Source organism: Syngnathus leptorhynchus, chromosome 14, assembly GCF_054491065.1.
Source record: "Syngnathus leptorhynchus isolate UIUO chromosome 14, UIUO_Slep, whole genome shotgun sequence".
Lineage (NCBI taxonomy): Eukaryota > Metazoa > Chordata > Actinopteri > Syngnathiformes > Syngnathidae > Syngnathus > Syngnathus leptorhynchus.
In genome coordinates, this window is record NC_141208.1 from 1,126,157 (window position 1) to 1,142,445 (window position 16,289).

A 16,289-nucleotide genomic window follows, 5' to 3' on the forward strand; every position below is an offset into this window, starting at 1 on the left:
TACATCGGATCCAATCTTTATTTCAAGTGCATTGATTCAGTTGGGAAAAGTCTCAGCAATTTTCAGCACGCACAATTTGTTTGTGGGCCTTTTGCCAAGAAAACATCTCATCTTCCGCAAGATGGCTTTTGCTCCCGCCGGCCGCTGAATTTCAGCGCTTTGCAGCGTCAGCTAATAAATGTGTCAATATTTTGTAGCATTTCTGAGCCTCATTAAAAAAAGAAAGAAATGAAAGAAAATGACACCTGGCAAAGTGTCTCTCTCGCTTGTATTTGTTCAGATTTGAAGTGCAAAAATATTTGCCTTCCTCTTGCGCTTCCTCCTGGCACACAGCAAACAACACTTGCCGCCAGAGCCGCAGCAAAAGGAATTATGGATGTGCTGAGCCCACACCAAACGTATATCTTTTTTTTTTTTACATCTTACATTATTTATGCTCCACGTTTGAAGTTGAAAGAGCATGGCAGAGATTGAGGGTTTACGTTTAGACCTCCCGATACGTTGTCCAATTTAGTAGGAAAAAAAAAAAAAGCAGAAATGGGATGTCAATGTGGGTCGAGGATGTTTCTGTCGGAAGGCCTTGAGTGTGCGCTCGATAGCTGTTCAACTTGCTGCTCAGAGGTACTCGTGGAAAAAGTCTCCGTACTGACTCGTGTGCGCCGTTTAAAAAAAGAAAATCTAAGCCACAAAATCACAGTAGGTGACAAATGTGTGCCATGTCAGGCGACCACAACTGAATTAAAGAGCGCAAAGTCCAGGCCGCTCATGAAGACAAATGTAGTGACCTTGCCCACTGATAAGGCGTCAAGATAGAGAGAGTAGTCTTGGATATAATAACTGAAACAAAGACAGACACTTTAGATCAAAACCAGTCAAGTCTAACAAAACTGAAATGAAAAGAAAATAGTGATGCTGTCTTTTTTTTATTATTTTTTTTTTTTTGCATTTGTAGTAAGAAAAAAACAACAGACAGTCTGTGACATTTTTAAATGTCAGTAGCGCCGCAAAGAATTTCCCTAAGTAAATCTCTCGGAGCACCTTCTCAAAACTTATGAAAACTATGTGACCTTTGATGATGTCATCCTGTGTCAACCAATAGCGTCAGAGGTTCAAACCTGGCTTGGGGTTTGAAGTGCTTATAATGACCCTGTGACGTTTCTCTTCAGTCTAGCGCACTTTTGCCAAGTAGGTGCGCCTTTGTTCCCCCCCCCCAACAATTTCCTGCTGCTATGAGCCGTCAAAACGCGACGAGACGACAGCCGACGCAAACACGACAACAAAGTAGGACACGCTAGCAGATTAGCATGTTAGCCCTGCTGGATTAATTCCCTTTGGCGACATTGCCGCATGACAAGTGTGACGGCGCTTTGAAAACGACAACAACAAAACGACAAGGGAAAAAAAGCGGCGGAATATTCAAGGCACTGATCCCGACTTCTACTCCTTCTTCCACGTGTCACGCGGGCCCCTCTCAAGCGCTGCCGAGCTAACGCGTCACCGCCGCCGCGCGCTAGCTGCCTGTCACGTCGGAGGCCGACTGCGCGTCAACAAACACGTTGTCACGGCGACGTCAAAGGGAGCTTTCATGTGGAAAGCCGACAACAACAACAACAACACTTCTGCCGCTCGCTCGCTCGCTGGCTGTTGTTTTTCTTTCAAACCGGAAGGCTTGCGCATCCGTGGCCTGCTGTTTCAGGGAGACAAATGGGTACGGAGTTGGGAAGGGAGGCAGACAGACAGGCAGGCAGACAGACAGACAGACAGGCAGACAGACAGACAGGCAGGCAGCCACGCAGGCAGGCAGACCGGCATCGTTCCCACCATAGACAGCAAAGGTCATCATTTATCGCTATCAAAGAATGGGCTTTCATCCAATTGCATCATCATCATCATCGTCATTTTCCTCCTAATCTGAGGATTCCTCCTCTGTGACACACCCACACGTGTCACTCTTCATCCTCCCTTTCTTGCCGCCTCGCTCACTTCCTCTTACATCATTTCCACACGTAAATTCCATATTCCTATTTCACCTCTGCCGCTCTCTCCCCCCCCCCCTCATTTTCTTGCGCACCCCCCCTTTTGTTGGTTCTCCCGCCTGTCTGTTTTGCGTCCCGTCTCCACGGGCCTTTTCATCTCCATTTTGTAAAGCTCGGCTCTCCCCTTTATTGCTGCAAATAACCAACAGCGGCGCACATAAAAGTAGTGCAATATTAATAACGCCACATCCAGCACAGAAGCCTTTACAGAATGTTTGCACCCCGACAGAGCGGGCACCCCCCGCCCCGCCCCGCCCGCTGCTGCAACTCACCCTTAAGAAAACGTCAACATTGCACGAAATATAGTTCTTGTCTATTTATTGTATGACTTGCTGCATGTTTAATGTAGCGCACCCCCGGGGGCGCGTGCACACCACACTATCCCTGAAACACTTAACACTACTGTAAATATGAGAAATGCTCACGAGTTGAGGGATCCAGCATACATTTCCTGAACAATTAAGAAGGCAACTGCCGGCAGATACGATTCCACTCGTGCCCCACCTGGGGTGCGCACTCCGCTTTTCAGGTATTTACGGGCCGCAGTGTGAAAACAGTCGGACTCGGCGTAAATATGGATTCAAAAGACGGGATGCCGCCCGACTTGGCTGATGTACAGGATGCGGTGCAAAACTCTGATGAGTGCGCATAAACGCCCACGCGGAGAGAAGGAGGAAGCCGGCCGGCAATTAGAAATGCAGGCCAGCCAGCGGCAGGCGCCGCGACCGGCTTGAGCGTGAAATATTGATGAGCCTTGGCTGAATGATATCTAACCACAAGGTGTTGTCGCGGTGGTTGCAGCGCTACGAGACAACCGCATCCAGCTGAACCGCTCCACGCCCACCGAGCTGTCCATCATCATCTCTGAGGTGCAGCTGTCCGACGAGGGCGAGTACACCTGCTCCATCTTCACCATGCCCGTGCGCACCGCGCGCGCCACCGTCACCGTGCTGGGTACGTTTTTTGTCTTTACGAGGTTAGAGTTTTTTTTGTTTTTTGATAATGATGAAGAAAGCTGCCTTTAAAAAAGAAAGAAAGATCATAGTTATTGTATTTTACCCCCCCCCCCAAAAAATTCCATTAAAATCCATGATTTGGTGACCTTGTGAAAGTCGCCAGCCCGTCAAACACGGTTCTGAACCGCGACGAGGTATCGATCCGTTGAAAAGATAACACGTCAATACTTGATGTATGTGCGTTTGCTCCGAAGCAGCATCGCGTATCGATGAGGCAAGAGCGATCGTCATTAAAAATTGACCGAGGACGGGCTAACGAGCGAGCGCACCAGCGCACCTTTCAAAATAATGTGCGACGGATGATGTCGCCCGGCTCACTCCATGGTCCACACGTCTTCGTTCACGTGTGACACTTTTAAGTGTTGATGTGTCTCACTACTGTCAATTACACGCAAGCACCTCCCCCAAAACTGCACAATTACCACAAGTGACAATGCACTTTTTTTTCCTTGGCTGACAGCTTGGAGTCTCCAGATGCTTCTTCTCAAACAAAAACAAATATTTAGTCAAGCACGACATATTTTTGTTCCCTTGAAAAAAAAGCTTTTATTTTTTCCTTTTATAATGTAGGCATTCTTCTCACTAAAGTGAAATGCTTTATTCTGCTAACATTTTACCTTTTCTATTTGAGCATATTAACATGAAAAAGGCAAAGAGGCGGAATATTTGTCCTTTTTGTTTTTGGGACCGCGTTCCACTATCAGCATGCACCTCGGCTGACATTTGGGCCGCTCCCATGAGCTGAGGCTTTTAATTAACTTTGGTGCACCACCCAGTGACAAAAGGCAAACATCAACATCAACTCAAAACAAAACTCAAGCAAAAAGAAACATTTTGACACAAAAGCCACAGTGTGAGCGTTTCATTTGCGGCTAATTAGGAGAATGACAGCACAGCATCCCTGCTTTAAAGGCACAAACAAAAAAGAAGGAAATATGGCTACAATGAGTTGACAGCCAAATAGAGCACCTCACAAATCCATTCTTGAAAGATGTGCATGCGTGCAAAGATGATTAGCCCACACTCCAATCAATAAAACGCCAGCGTACTTTATTGCTCGTGTCAGAGAAGTGTCTCCCACACACACACACACACACACACACAATGCTAACCTTTACTTACTGTTGCTTTGGGAGCAACGCTGCGCTTACGCACATCCGTCACTGCAATAATTGGCGATATCTGTTTTAGGACAAAGAGCCGCTTTCGGCTAGCTTTCAAGTAGCATGTTTAGCACGTGACACGTTTGTTGCCGCCAGGTGTCCCCGATAAGCCGCACATCTCCGGCTTGGAGAATCCCGTGCAAGAGGGCGGCACGCTCACCCTGACCTGCACCAGCACGGGCAGCAAGCCCCCCGCCAGGCTGCGATGGTTCCGCGGCGACCTGGAGCTTCAAGGTGCCAACTCCTCATGTGTCAATCACCTAGAGTTACTTGTGCTTGCTTTGGGGATAAGCCACTATGTCGGGATGAAAGGATGAAGGGACGAGGTCGCTACCTCCTCCTCCCCGGGCGTCGTGACTGATAAACGGCGGAAAATAGGCAGCGAGGAGACGTCAGCGGGAGACAAATGGAGGGATTTCTTTTTTTTCCCCCGTCGTCTTATATTCCGACAAATTGCAGCCGCGTGACTTTTGACCCGCCCGCCTTGGCAGAATGGATGCTACAGGCCCCTCACATTTATTATTATTTTATTTTAATGATTTGGATGGGGAGGGGGTGGGGGGTGCGTCTGCGCCGTGACAGAATGGCAACGTGTCTGTGTGTGCATGTGTGAAGACAGTGTGACACAGTGTGTGTGAGTGTGAATGTGTGTCTTGATGAGAGAATGACAGCATGTTGTGTTTGCGTGTGGCAATGTGTGAAGTGTGTGAAAGCAAAGACTGCACGCGGGTTGCGGATGAGGGGGAATTAAAGGCACCGCAGGAGAAGGCGAGGCAAGGTGGCTTTGCAGCTGACTAGATGTGAGGAGGCGGCTGACGGATGAAGCGAAATTGGGGGGGGGGGGAACCCTTCGGGTTTTGAAGAAGAGGCGACCGGAGAGCGCAACGGGAGAAGAGTTAGCGAGAGGCTGGGAAAGGCTGATGAAATGGAGACAGAAATCGGGAAAGCGGATTTAGATAGCGAGATGGCCCGCGTGCGTACTTGCGTGCGTGCGTGCGTGTGAGGAGAAGAAGTGGTGTCGACTGAGAAGAATGAAAGAGCTGTGAGTGCTGTATTAGCTGGACGGCGGCCACACTTGAGGACAAAATGGCGGCATTATCCCACCCAAGTTCCAGCAAAAAGTTGACTTGGGCACGAGTGTCGCATTCTGTTGTCACAAAAATGTCTACATTTTGCAAAAAAGCGGACAAACGATCTTCAGAATGTCGCTAGTGTATTTGAAAAATTGCACTGATGTCTAAATGAAAGTATCAAAGTGGAAAAAGAACAACTCCAAAAATGTTGCGCTGCAGCCCTTTTCAAGTCGATATTCTCTCCACTTCATTTTTCACGCTTCACATCCTGCTGCGCTTTGGCAGATCAAAGCATTTTCTCCTCTCCAAAAAAAAAAAAAAGGTACATTTGGTTTCGGGAGATCTGCAGTTTGCATAGCGCTCGCCCCAAAAAAATATTAGGCTTGATCTTTACCCGGGGTCAAAAAAAAAAAAGACTTGTCTTTTCTGTTACGCAAACCACAAAGTGGAAGAAAAAAAAAAAAAAAACGTTTTGTGTCGGCCGCCGCCAACATCTATGCGCTTGACCTCCGGTTACGGATCATCGCTGCCTGCGATCTCCTCTGGAATATATATTTTTGATTAAAAATAAAATGTTTTCAGACTTTCAAGGCCGTTGATTAATGAAAACATTTTTTCATGACAGCAGAGTAGAAATAAACAGCTGCAGGTTTTCCCCCTCCCTTCCATGCTAATCTCGCTAACGTGATCAATTCAGATGATGAACGTAATCCCCAATGGATTGTTCTTTGTTTGTAGCGGCGCCCGCCAACTACTTTTGAAAGAGGCTAAAAAAGCGGCCAAGGCGGCGACCCCCGACTTTAACGTTTGTGGTGGCAAACCTCAGCGTCAAACATCAAATGCCAGGAAAAGCCCCAACACCTCACATTTATTAGACAGACACTCACAAAAAGAATGAAACAAACGCTTGACCGTCTCCTCTGAGACTTTTCTTCCCAAACCAGAGTAGAAAAAAATATTTTCTCTTTGGAACGGCTGCCCGAGGACGGAAGTAAGCTATTACGTTTACGTTATTGATGTTGGCCGGCCGAGCGAGTATTCATATCACTTTGGCGCTGAACAGTCATTTGAGTTGTTCTCCTCATTTTACGGACACTGGTGGCAGAAATTTGAAAAAGACGTTGCGAGGCAATTTGGATTAGCGCTAACAAAAAGCAGCGCAGACAATAATGAGATTGTCCTCTTCGTCCAAGGAACACAAACTTTTAAGCAGGTCATTCATTAACAAATGATATCCTAAAAGTCTGCCCCCTCGCCGTATTTTTTATGTCAGCAATTTTCCTGCGGGGCGGGGGATCTCCACATTGAGAATCCCGTTGATTTTCAATAAGGCGGCGTCTGAGTTACTCGCCCGCCATTTTAATCTCGCTTCGGCTCTGGACCAAACACGCCTCGCCGTCCGTCCTTGCTAATTATTTGGCGAGGAACCGTTGGCCGTATCCCCGTGATCGATAAAGTCATTGCTAATGAACAAAACATTTCCAATCGATGGGATGTGACAAGCGCCTACGCCGGGAGTTTAATTGAAAGCGAAGTCCGCTTCACCTCGGGCGCCGACATTTAGTCATGCCCTTAATTGTTTGTTGGCGCACCTGCGCTTTTTTTTATTTTACCTTTTTCGCTTGTATTTGTTTGCCGCATAAGTCGGCACGAAAGAAGGCAGGGGGCCAATGTGGCATTGTTGGGTGAGCGCTATATGCGGCGTGTCGTGATGGATTGGGGAAGAAAACACCGGGGGGTGCGTGGCATCGCCGCGCGCCAAACACATTTTTCATTTAATGGGAACAAATAGGCGTCGCCGTTGTGCCGCAGCGGCGGGTGCCGCAAAAACTAGAACATTCTAATTAGATGATGGCTGGAGAGGCTCTATTTGATTTTTTTTGTGTGTGTGTGTCGGGCCTTTTGCCTAACCGCAGGCCGGCCGGACGTAGTGGAGTCGGTGCCGGATGAGCCCACGTACAACGTGAGCAGCGAGCTGACGCTGGAGGTCAGCCGCGCCGACGACAACCAGGTGGTCACCTGCGCCGTGGACCACCCCTCGCTCGCCCCTGGGGACAAGAGGAGCGATCAGACGCTCCAGGTCTTGTGTAAGTCACTCGTGCACCAAATAATGACTTGATTCACAGTAAATAAGGACTGGGTGAAAAAACTGCTATCAATCGGCTTTACTGAGAAGGAGAAAATCAGGAGCAAGTCAAGTACAGATAACCTTAGAAAAGATGCTGCTGCTGCTGCTGGACGAAGCTGTAAGAGGAACCTTTGCTTAGGGAGTAGCTGAGAGGGGTGCGCACATTCAGGTGGCGGCGCTGCCATCGTGTGGCCCACCCAGGTACTGCCTTTTTGTGTGTAAGGCAGGGGAGGGGGGAATTATGTCATGGTGGGGGGGCGGCTAGCAGTTGCCAGTCCATGGCCATGTGCTAGAGCGCATATTTCCCTGGGTGTGCCTGCACCCATTTCACTCTTGTGTTGTCATTCACAGATTCCCCGAATGTCGAGATAGCGCCCGAGAGCGATCTGCCTCGCGAGGGGGAGAAGTTTCACCTGGAGTGTTTGGGCAATAGCAACCCTGAGTAAGACGCCATCAACACACACGCACACACGCTCGTGAGTTATAAATGTTTCAAAAGTCCCAACTCGACACTAAATGCGGCGTGCTCGGAGTCACGTTCACCTCTCAGCGAACGCGAGCTAGCTCCAGCGTTGACTTGAGTCACTGACTCTCGTCATTGCTCAAACAATGACACAAAGATTGCATGCGAGGTATGTGGAGTCAAAACGTGTAAACACAAGAGCGCCAGTGCACTCATTACATCTATTACCTCATGTCACTTGCTTCGAAAATATTAATCGGCCGCCTGGGGCAGATAAACGCAACATCGACACAACGCATGGCAAAACTCACACAAACACACACACACACACGCGCATGAGCCCAATCTCTCTCTCCTTGTGGCCTTTCTGAATTATAGATGAAGCTCCCCGCCCGCCACCCGCATTCATCGATCCAGTCCCTCATCCTCTCTTCCCCTGCTGCCTCACCTGCCGCTAATTTGCGCCTTTCCACTTCTTGTCACCTTGCCCGTCCGTCCGCCCGCCCGCCCGCCCGCCTCCCCCTTCACACACACCTTACGTCCTTCCCCATAATGATCTCCACTGGCACCTTTTCTTTCCATCATAGCACATCCAACCAGACTCTCTCCTGTCAGTTTGATTGACAGATAGAAAATAACGGGGGTGGGCTTATTGGCGTGGCGGCTGAAATACTGTAGCTGGATTTACCCAAGGTACAGAGAGCTGGGTTAAGATATTCTTTTAGGTAGGCAGGTGAACCCACCTGAATTGCTCGAGGGAGATTGCTTATTTAGCAGGCCGGGTCAATCGCTCGCTAGGTCGTCGTTTAGGGTGAGCGAGGGAAGGAGATTGATTAGATTCCAGCTTTGAAACTATTCGTCATTCTTCAGATACTCTCAAACAGAAATAAAAACAAAAGTGATGATAACGGTAGTTAGCCGTCATAAAAATATAATTAACAGTCGCGTGAACGTTAATAATCCCAGAGAAGAACGAGCGGAGAGGGTCTCCCGCTGGCCATAAAAGGCGATGGGCTCCCCGTCCCCCGTTTACCGCCTCGCGGTGACAGATCGTCCGCAATTAAGCAAACAATTAAGTCGGCATTTAGCGTCTGTAGCTAAGTGGCTGTTATGAAACATTACGCTCAAAAGTCAATGTGCGTTTTACGGTCCCGCGAGCGCCCCGCTAATCGCTCAGAGATGCTGCCGGCGCCGCCTGCCTGCCGCCCCCAAAAAAAGAAACGAAGCAGCCATTGGCTGATTGTTGCACTTTTCAAAGGCGATTGTTGCACAGTAAGGGAAGGCAATGAGATTGCGATGAGAGCAAAAGTTGCATTTTTTTTTTGTAGCTTTCATGTCACACCTGTTGGGGCGGGACGTGGCGAGCGAAATTCAAAGTGAGATCACGTGTGTGGATTGCAGATGAAAATAATTCCAGTATTTTGCTGTACAATTTGACAGCTTTAACCAACAAAAGCTGGGGGGGGGGGGGGCAGCACCTTGTTTTTCTATGGGGGCGGGGGGCACTTTTTTCTTTCTCTTGGCGTCCCAGCTAGCCGTCGTCGTAATTACCGACGAGCGGCGTCAGGATGGCCTCATTTGCATAATTGATTTATTTTTTATTTTTTAATCAAGGAGCGCGGCCGCTATCGCTCTCATCACTCTCATCGCCGATCTTTGTTCTTCTTCATCCTGCCTTTCATCCTCCCGTTGAACGGCTGTCCGCTCTTCTCAGCGTCTTGTGGCCGTCTTGCTTTTGATTTCATTTCCCCCCCCCCCCCCCCCCCCCCCTCTCCCCTTCCAGGCCGTCGTCCTACATTTGGAAGAAGAAGGACGGCGAGCTCCCCCCGCTGGCCAAAGCCGAGGGCAACTTGCTGCGCTTCGAGGCGCTCAACAAGTCGGACAACGGCGTGTACCTGTGCTTCGCCGACAACGGCATTGGGAGCAGCGTGGGCGAGTACGTGCTGTTGGTGCAAGGTAAGCCAAATTCCACCAATTTGACCAAGTGGCTTTTGAGTTAGCGTCGCGCAGCAGGAATGTTTTTGGGGAGAAGTCCTGGATTCTCTTTTTTTGGTCTTCTAATTTTGTTTCATTTGTTTCCTCTGATCCAACCGCGTTGCCTTGGCTTGACTTCCGCTTTTGCCTGGCGCTTGGCTCCCCTTTGTCTCCCGTTTTGTTTTGTGCGGTGCGCCACCTTTTCTCCAACTGTCCCGCAGAAGATCCCAGCGAGTCCACAAGCGCTCCCCCGACCCCCACATTTTCCACCCTGGTGACCGACGCCACTTCCTCCCCCCTCGAGCTCTCCTCCACGGGGTCGCCGTCCGAAACAACGGCGCTTTCCAATGACCTTTACCCCGACTTGAGCGACTCCTCGACAACGCTTGCGCCTTCCTCCACAAACGTGGCTAGCGCCGCTACTACGGCGCTTTCCAATGACCTTTACCCCGACTTGAGCGACCCCTCGACAACGCTTGCGCTTTCCTCCCCTTCCTCCACAAACGTGGCTAGCGCCGCCACTACGGCGCTTTCCAATGACCTTTACCCCGACTTGAGCGACCCCTCGACAACGCTTGCGCTTTCCTCCCCTTCCTCCACAAACGTGGCTAGCGCCGCCACTACGGCGCTTTCCAATGACCTTTACCCCGACTTGAGCGACCCCTCGACAACGCTTGCGCTTTCCTCCCCTTCCTCCACAAACGTGGCTAGCGCCGCCACTACGGCGCTTTCCAATGACCTTTTCCCCGACTTGAGCGACTCCTCGGCAACGCTTCTGCCTTTCTCCCCTTCCTCCCTCACTCCCTCAGTTGTTACCGACGAGCCGAACGGACGCGGCACCCCCACAGGTAAAACTAATCATCATTATTGGTCAACAAGTGTGAGGCCCCTGCTCACCCGGGCAGGCAAATAAATACGCTGTTGCTCAACTTGGAGACAAGGACTTGATACGCATGTCGGGATTTCACTGCTTTTTTTTTTCTTTCTTTCTTTCTTTCTTTCTTTCTTTCTTTCTTTCTTTCTTTCTTTGTCCCCCCTTCCCACTGCATCCACCCGACGATAACACAACACCTCTACACACACACACACACACTGACCGAACAATCCTCCCCGATTTCTTCACCCACCAAGATGGCGCTGAAAACATCGCAGGTACAACACCTTGGTATGGGCCGGCTGGCCGCTTATACACGAGTCTCACAATCTGATGAGTTGTAGCAAGAGATACTTGCGGATGGCTCCGTTGGCATGTGAGGAAGGATGCCGGGGACGTCTGGAGTTAGGTGCGTTGCTTTAGAGCCAGGCAGTCAGGCAGTCAGGCAGGCAGGCATGTCGTAGCCATTTGGATATAATATGGAGGTTATTGAATTGGGTCTCGGGAAGTAGATAAGTACCAAAGTCGGTGCCACTGGGACAGTAGCTAGCGGGGACGTCAATTTGCCTCGGCTAGAGTACGGCCGCCAGGTAGCTGGTTGTTGACTTTGTTTTCTGCACTACTGCCATCTACAGGATAGGAGTGGAAGGAAGGCAAGCAAGCAGTCATGTCATTAAAAGCGCTCTTGTATCCATCTCATTGGATTGTGTGCGCTTGTGGCCCTTGAGTTGATGTTATTCCGTCCTTGCTTTTCCCCCTTTTTGCTTGTGTCTGTCTGTCGTGGTGTGTTTGCCACCACACACACTCCCTCACGCAGAGTAAGTAATGAATGTTTCATGGCGACAGACGTGTGTGTGTGTGTGTGTATGCGACACACGTTCCAGCAACACAGCAGCCTTTGAGTGCTACTGCTCAATTACACTGTGTCCGCTGCGTGTCCGCTGCGTGCGTGCGCGCTGCCTTTGCGTACCTTTGTGTGTTTGTGTGCCGACACTGACAAATGGGATTAGCGACCTCCATTGGTAGTCTTGCCTCGTCAGCGCACCCCCACCCCGTGCGTGTGTGTGTGTGTCCCATCCTGATGTGTGTTAAAAATCCTCATTCAGTGGCAGCCTTTTTCAGAACGAGCACCCCAAATAAAAGTCGCTGCAGCAGTTTGTGCTAGATTGAATTACATGCCATTGACATTGTATGGCTCGTTTCTGATTGTGTCCTTTGCTTCTCTTCTGCTTCTTGACCCCCTTTGACTTCTTTTGGCCTCCTTTGCTTTTCTCCATCTTCATCCATCCATCCATCCATCCATCCATCCATACTCCTCAAAACAATCCCTCATATTTGACCCCTGCTCTCCTGAACCCGCCCCGCCCCTTTTCCTCCTCCCACTCAGACCCTACGGCCATGTCGACGTCATCGAGCGTGGACCACGCGGTGATCGGCGGCGTGGTGGCCGTCATCGTTTTCATCCTGCTGTGCCTGCTCATCGTCCTCGGGAGATACCTCATCCGACACAAAGGTCTGGCCCCTTCATACAAACGCACGCATGCACGCAGCAGAAAAAGAACCCTCCTCCTTTTTTTTTTTTTTTTGCCATAGGAACGTATTTGACCCACGAGGCCAAAGGCTCGGACGACGCCCCCGACGCCGACACGGCCATCATCAACGCCGAGGGCGGAAACTCCGGAGCCGAGGACAAGAAGGAGTACTTCATCTAGGGAGGAAGACGAAAGGAAAGGAAAGACGCAGGAAAAAACAATCTTCCATTTTGTTTTCACCACTCTCAGTTGTTCGAGGGAGGGGCGAAGTTGGGGGTGAGGACTTTGTCTGCATCGATACAGGGACATAAGATTTGCACTGACACGCACGCACGCACGCACACACACGACGACTCACTAACACCTTCTTGTTCCGTTTCCATGCTTTTCTAACTAACTCCAAAATTGTAACACATTCCTTCCCGAGTTGCTTCCGACATCAACCCGGCCGGCCCGCACCCACTCCAAGGACATCCTCCCCCTTCCTCCCTCCCCCCAAAAATGATACGAGCCGCCGCCACGCACCAGCCCCGAGGCCTCTCCCATCTACACTACACACCTATACATAGAAATATATATATATATACATATATATTAAAATATAAGCATTCTTTTTACTGGGCGGAACCGTGTCGGGCATGTGAGCCTGTAAATAGAAAAAAAAGGGGCGGGGGAGGGGACTTGTCGCTCATGCATCTCACTTCCTCAAATACTCTTATTGCGTGCAGAGTATTTGAAAAAAAATACTAAATAATTGTCATAATACAAAAAAAGTACCAATAATGGTGTTGCAATGTAAACTAACTTCAACTGCAAATATTTGTATCCGTTTTGTTTTTATATTGTTGTTTTTTGGTTTGATTAATTTTTGAGTCGAACGATAGAGCTAACCAAAACCACTCAAACTAATCCACAGTCCAAAGCTGCTCACGCAAAAGCAGACGGGCACGCCTCGTGTAACACATTCCTTTCTTGACACTTTCTACCCGTGCACAATACAAGTCCACCAGAAATCAAAAGTTCATGATATGTTTGGCCATAACATCGTTATCAATGGATGCAAGCGCTCCTCCTGCTAGTTGATCTTGCATCGTAGGAATCGACTGAAACCATCCACCGGCTCAGGCTGGACTGGAGCTTTGGGCACCCCTGTTTTCGGCTCATTGGTACGTTCCGGTTCCCGTAACGTAGTGTGTCACATTGGCTGGGGAAAGCCAAGGTAATCTTGCTAAGAGGCTGCGGGTGCTGTGCCAACGCAAAGTCACAAAGTCAGCCAACAACTTCCATGTCCTCGTCTTTGCGCTCGTCCATTTCTTTTCATTCTTTAATCACTCAGCCCGGGGTGGGGCGGGGCTGCGTCCTGATCCCTTTTGGCCCCTCCCAATACTGCCCTCACCTTTCATATACGTGATGTGCTGCTTTCGTGGTGGGCTGCCCTCCTCCAATTTATAGCATGTATGATTGTGCGAAAAATCCCCATCCCATGTTGTATAGGAAGTCTTCACGGAGAGAGAAGCTGTTATCGCTGCAAAGTGTCCCAATACTTTTGTCCAAAATCCACATTCTTTCATGTGGTGTCCCAATTTTTTTGTCGTACTTCCTGTAGGTATTTTGTAAGAAAAGAAAAAAAAGGTCTCCCCACCTCCACCCACACACACAAATACACATTTCTCCCTTTCCACTTCCATTAGGTGTTCTAATACTTTGTATATGTTTATCATATGTTTTTTTGTTCTGGAATGTTCAGGGAATCTTCTTTGTAATCCAGTAAGCCCCGCTGCCAATCAAAGCCGTCTTCTTTTCGGTCTGGTTTTTGTTCTCCGTATGAAAGGTATTGACATGGGCTGCTAATTGACATGGATGTTGATGTTGAATGCAACGCTTCCTCCCTGTGTTCTGTGTGAAAGACCCTGCCTGTCAAAGACAGCTTTTTTTATTGTGCATTTGCTGTTCTCTGTACAAAACCGCCAATTTCCTGTCCTTAGAGGGCATGTCACAATGTTACTATGTGAAATGTACATTCGGGGTAAAATGGATGTGTGAATTCACACAGTTGCCCTGGACTTTCACACAAAACCCAGCAAAGATCCTCCTGTTTGCTGCTTTTGTGTGATATTGACCAATAAACGCTGTTAATTTCCCAATTTACTGCAAAAACGGACTTGTTCTTTTTTTAGCCCTTTGTTTACTGTTTTGCGTATGAAAGGTGACAATAGAATGCAAATTCCCTAACTGCCTGTCGATGCTGTTTTGCTGATTTGTGTGTGTGAAAGGCACCCAAACGCAGCAGTAATTTTCTGTCAACACATCAATGACGTCTTTTCCCCTCACTTGACTGTATGAAAGGTTCCCAGAGGGACTGCTGATTTTTTTTTCTCAATTTGTTTTCTGCGACTGACTGATTTGATGTAAAAAAAAAAAAAAAAAAAACTAATTCATTTTCCATTCCATTTTCGTTCTGCCTGCAATTTTGTCTTATGGAAAGTCCTGCGTGAAAGGGGCTAGCGACCGTATGGTAGCATAGCTTGCGTGCTACCATATGCTCAGCTAACCGCTACAACAAAGGCGTATAAAGTAAAATGTCAGGCAATTTGTAGCAATTCTAGCGGAACTCAACACTTGTTTTGTTTTGTCCGCTGCCGTCTGCACACCAGAGGGGGCGCTGTTGTCAAACACCCGAGATGAAACGGCAAGAAGAAGCATTAGCTGCGTTGTGCTACCAAAAAAGTGTTGTTTTGTAAAAAAAAATAAAAATCTGCAAAAAACCCAGCGGACCTATATTTGCCTGTAATCAATCGTCCTGTCCTTCGTCTTAGCTAATGTGCTAGCATGTAGCTTGCATGAGAACCAGTGAGGTGGTGTGTAGTGTAGTGCGCGCGGGACAAAATGTCCGCTGTCCTCTGGTCTGCAGACGCTGTTCCAAAATGTTTTTTTTAATTATTATTATTAAATTATGTCATCTCTTTTACTTTTGTTTGATTTATTTCTTTAGATGTTTAGATGCTCCTAAAACTGTACTGTAGACTTGGTTTTTTTTGTATATAGTATTTCATATCACAACATTTATGTTAATTGGTTGAATGGTGATGTCACCAAGCTGCATGCCGTGGTTGGCTCCTATGTTCAAATCGTACTTATTTTGTTTTTTTTCCTTTAGTTTTTTGTTTGTTTGTTTGTTTGTTTGTTTGTTTGTTAAAAATACAGTTTTGGGTTGTTGACTACAATAAAGATGCAATTGGGTTAATTTCACTTATCTTGGTCCTGCATTTTTGTACCCCCAAATTGTGCTTTTAAATATATCACAGAAATGACGCTGACGGTTTTGAGGTGTTCCTTTCTCTAAAATCAATGAAATTTGTGCTCTTTTTTTGTGTATTTCGATTTAAAAAAGGCAGGGTTTTAAAAAAATTAAAGGCTCATTAATTTGTAAATATGCCACAAAAAATGCCTTTTTATGTTGACTATTTTGTACGAGCTTTCAACCGCGGCACTTTGTTAACGTGCTACAAAATGCCATATTGCAGTTCACAGTGTGGCCAGCAGAGGGAGGTACAATCCAATGTAAATTCCAACGCGCGCTATTGACCATAAACCGTTGACATTTTTCAAGATTATTGCATTTTTCTTGAATTTCAGGCCTGCTGCATGACGTCATATTGTCATTTTTATTTTTATTTACATTTGTGAATTTCATTTTGACTATTTATTTTTAATTTTATTTTTATCTATTTGCGTGCTGTTGAGCTTTTCTGATTCTTTAAAGAATTGCTCTATGATTACTTTAATTGTTTATTATGTGGATTTTGTCTTTATTTTTTGTATTCTACTTCTGTTATTGTCTATGAATTAATGAATGTGCACATACTCGTCAGTTTGTCAATGTGCATCTCTGAAGCGCAGTTTCCTTGACGGCCACTGGAGGGAGCCCTTTGAGTGCCATCCCAAACGGAGTTTTTGCAAAGGTGGGGGGTGCTGATGAGGGGGGGGGGGGGGGGGTGATAGCGAGAGGTGGGAGTGAGCCTGCTGAGGA

The 16,289-nt window shown here is 47.9% G+C and overlaps 1 protein-coding gene across 3 annotated transcripts in view; it reads left to right on the top strand.

Moving 5' to 3' along the window:
- The window catches only part of cadm3 (cell adhesion molecule 3), a 42,962-nt gene extending 27,454 nt beyond the window's left edge, over window positions 1-15,508 (top strand). Inside the window, exons 5-15 of one of the 3 annotated variants that reach the window (XM_085930568.1) lie at window positions 2,838-2,990; window positions 4,312-4,449; window positions 6,499-6,501; window positions 7,205-7,375; window positions 7,768-7,858; window positions 9,663-9,835; window positions 10,078-10,184; window positions 10,341-10,701; window positions 10,985-11,005; window positions 12,115-12,240; window positions 12,321-15,508. In XM_085930568.1, coding sequence (XP_085786694.1) covers window positions 2,838-2,990; window positions 4,312-4,449; window positions 6,499-6,501; window positions 7,205-7,375; window positions 7,768-7,858; window positions 9,663-9,835; window positions 10,078-10,184; window positions 10,341-10,701; window positions 10,985-11,005; window positions 12,115-12,240; window positions 12,321-12,439 — 1,463 coding nt within the window. In that variant the 3' untranslated portion in view covers window positions 12,440-15,508. The remainder of the gene's footprint in view (window positions 1-2,837; window positions 2,991-4,311; window positions 4,450-6,498; window positions 6,502-7,204; window positions 7,376-7,767; window positions 7,859-9,662; window positions 9,836-10,077; window positions 10,185-10,340; window positions 10,702-10,984; window positions 11,006-12,114; window positions 12,241-12,320) is intronic. The other 2 variants (XM_085930569.1, XM_085930570.1) reach the window with 2 other exon arrangements.
- Window positions 15,509-16,289: the final 781 nt, after the last annotated feature.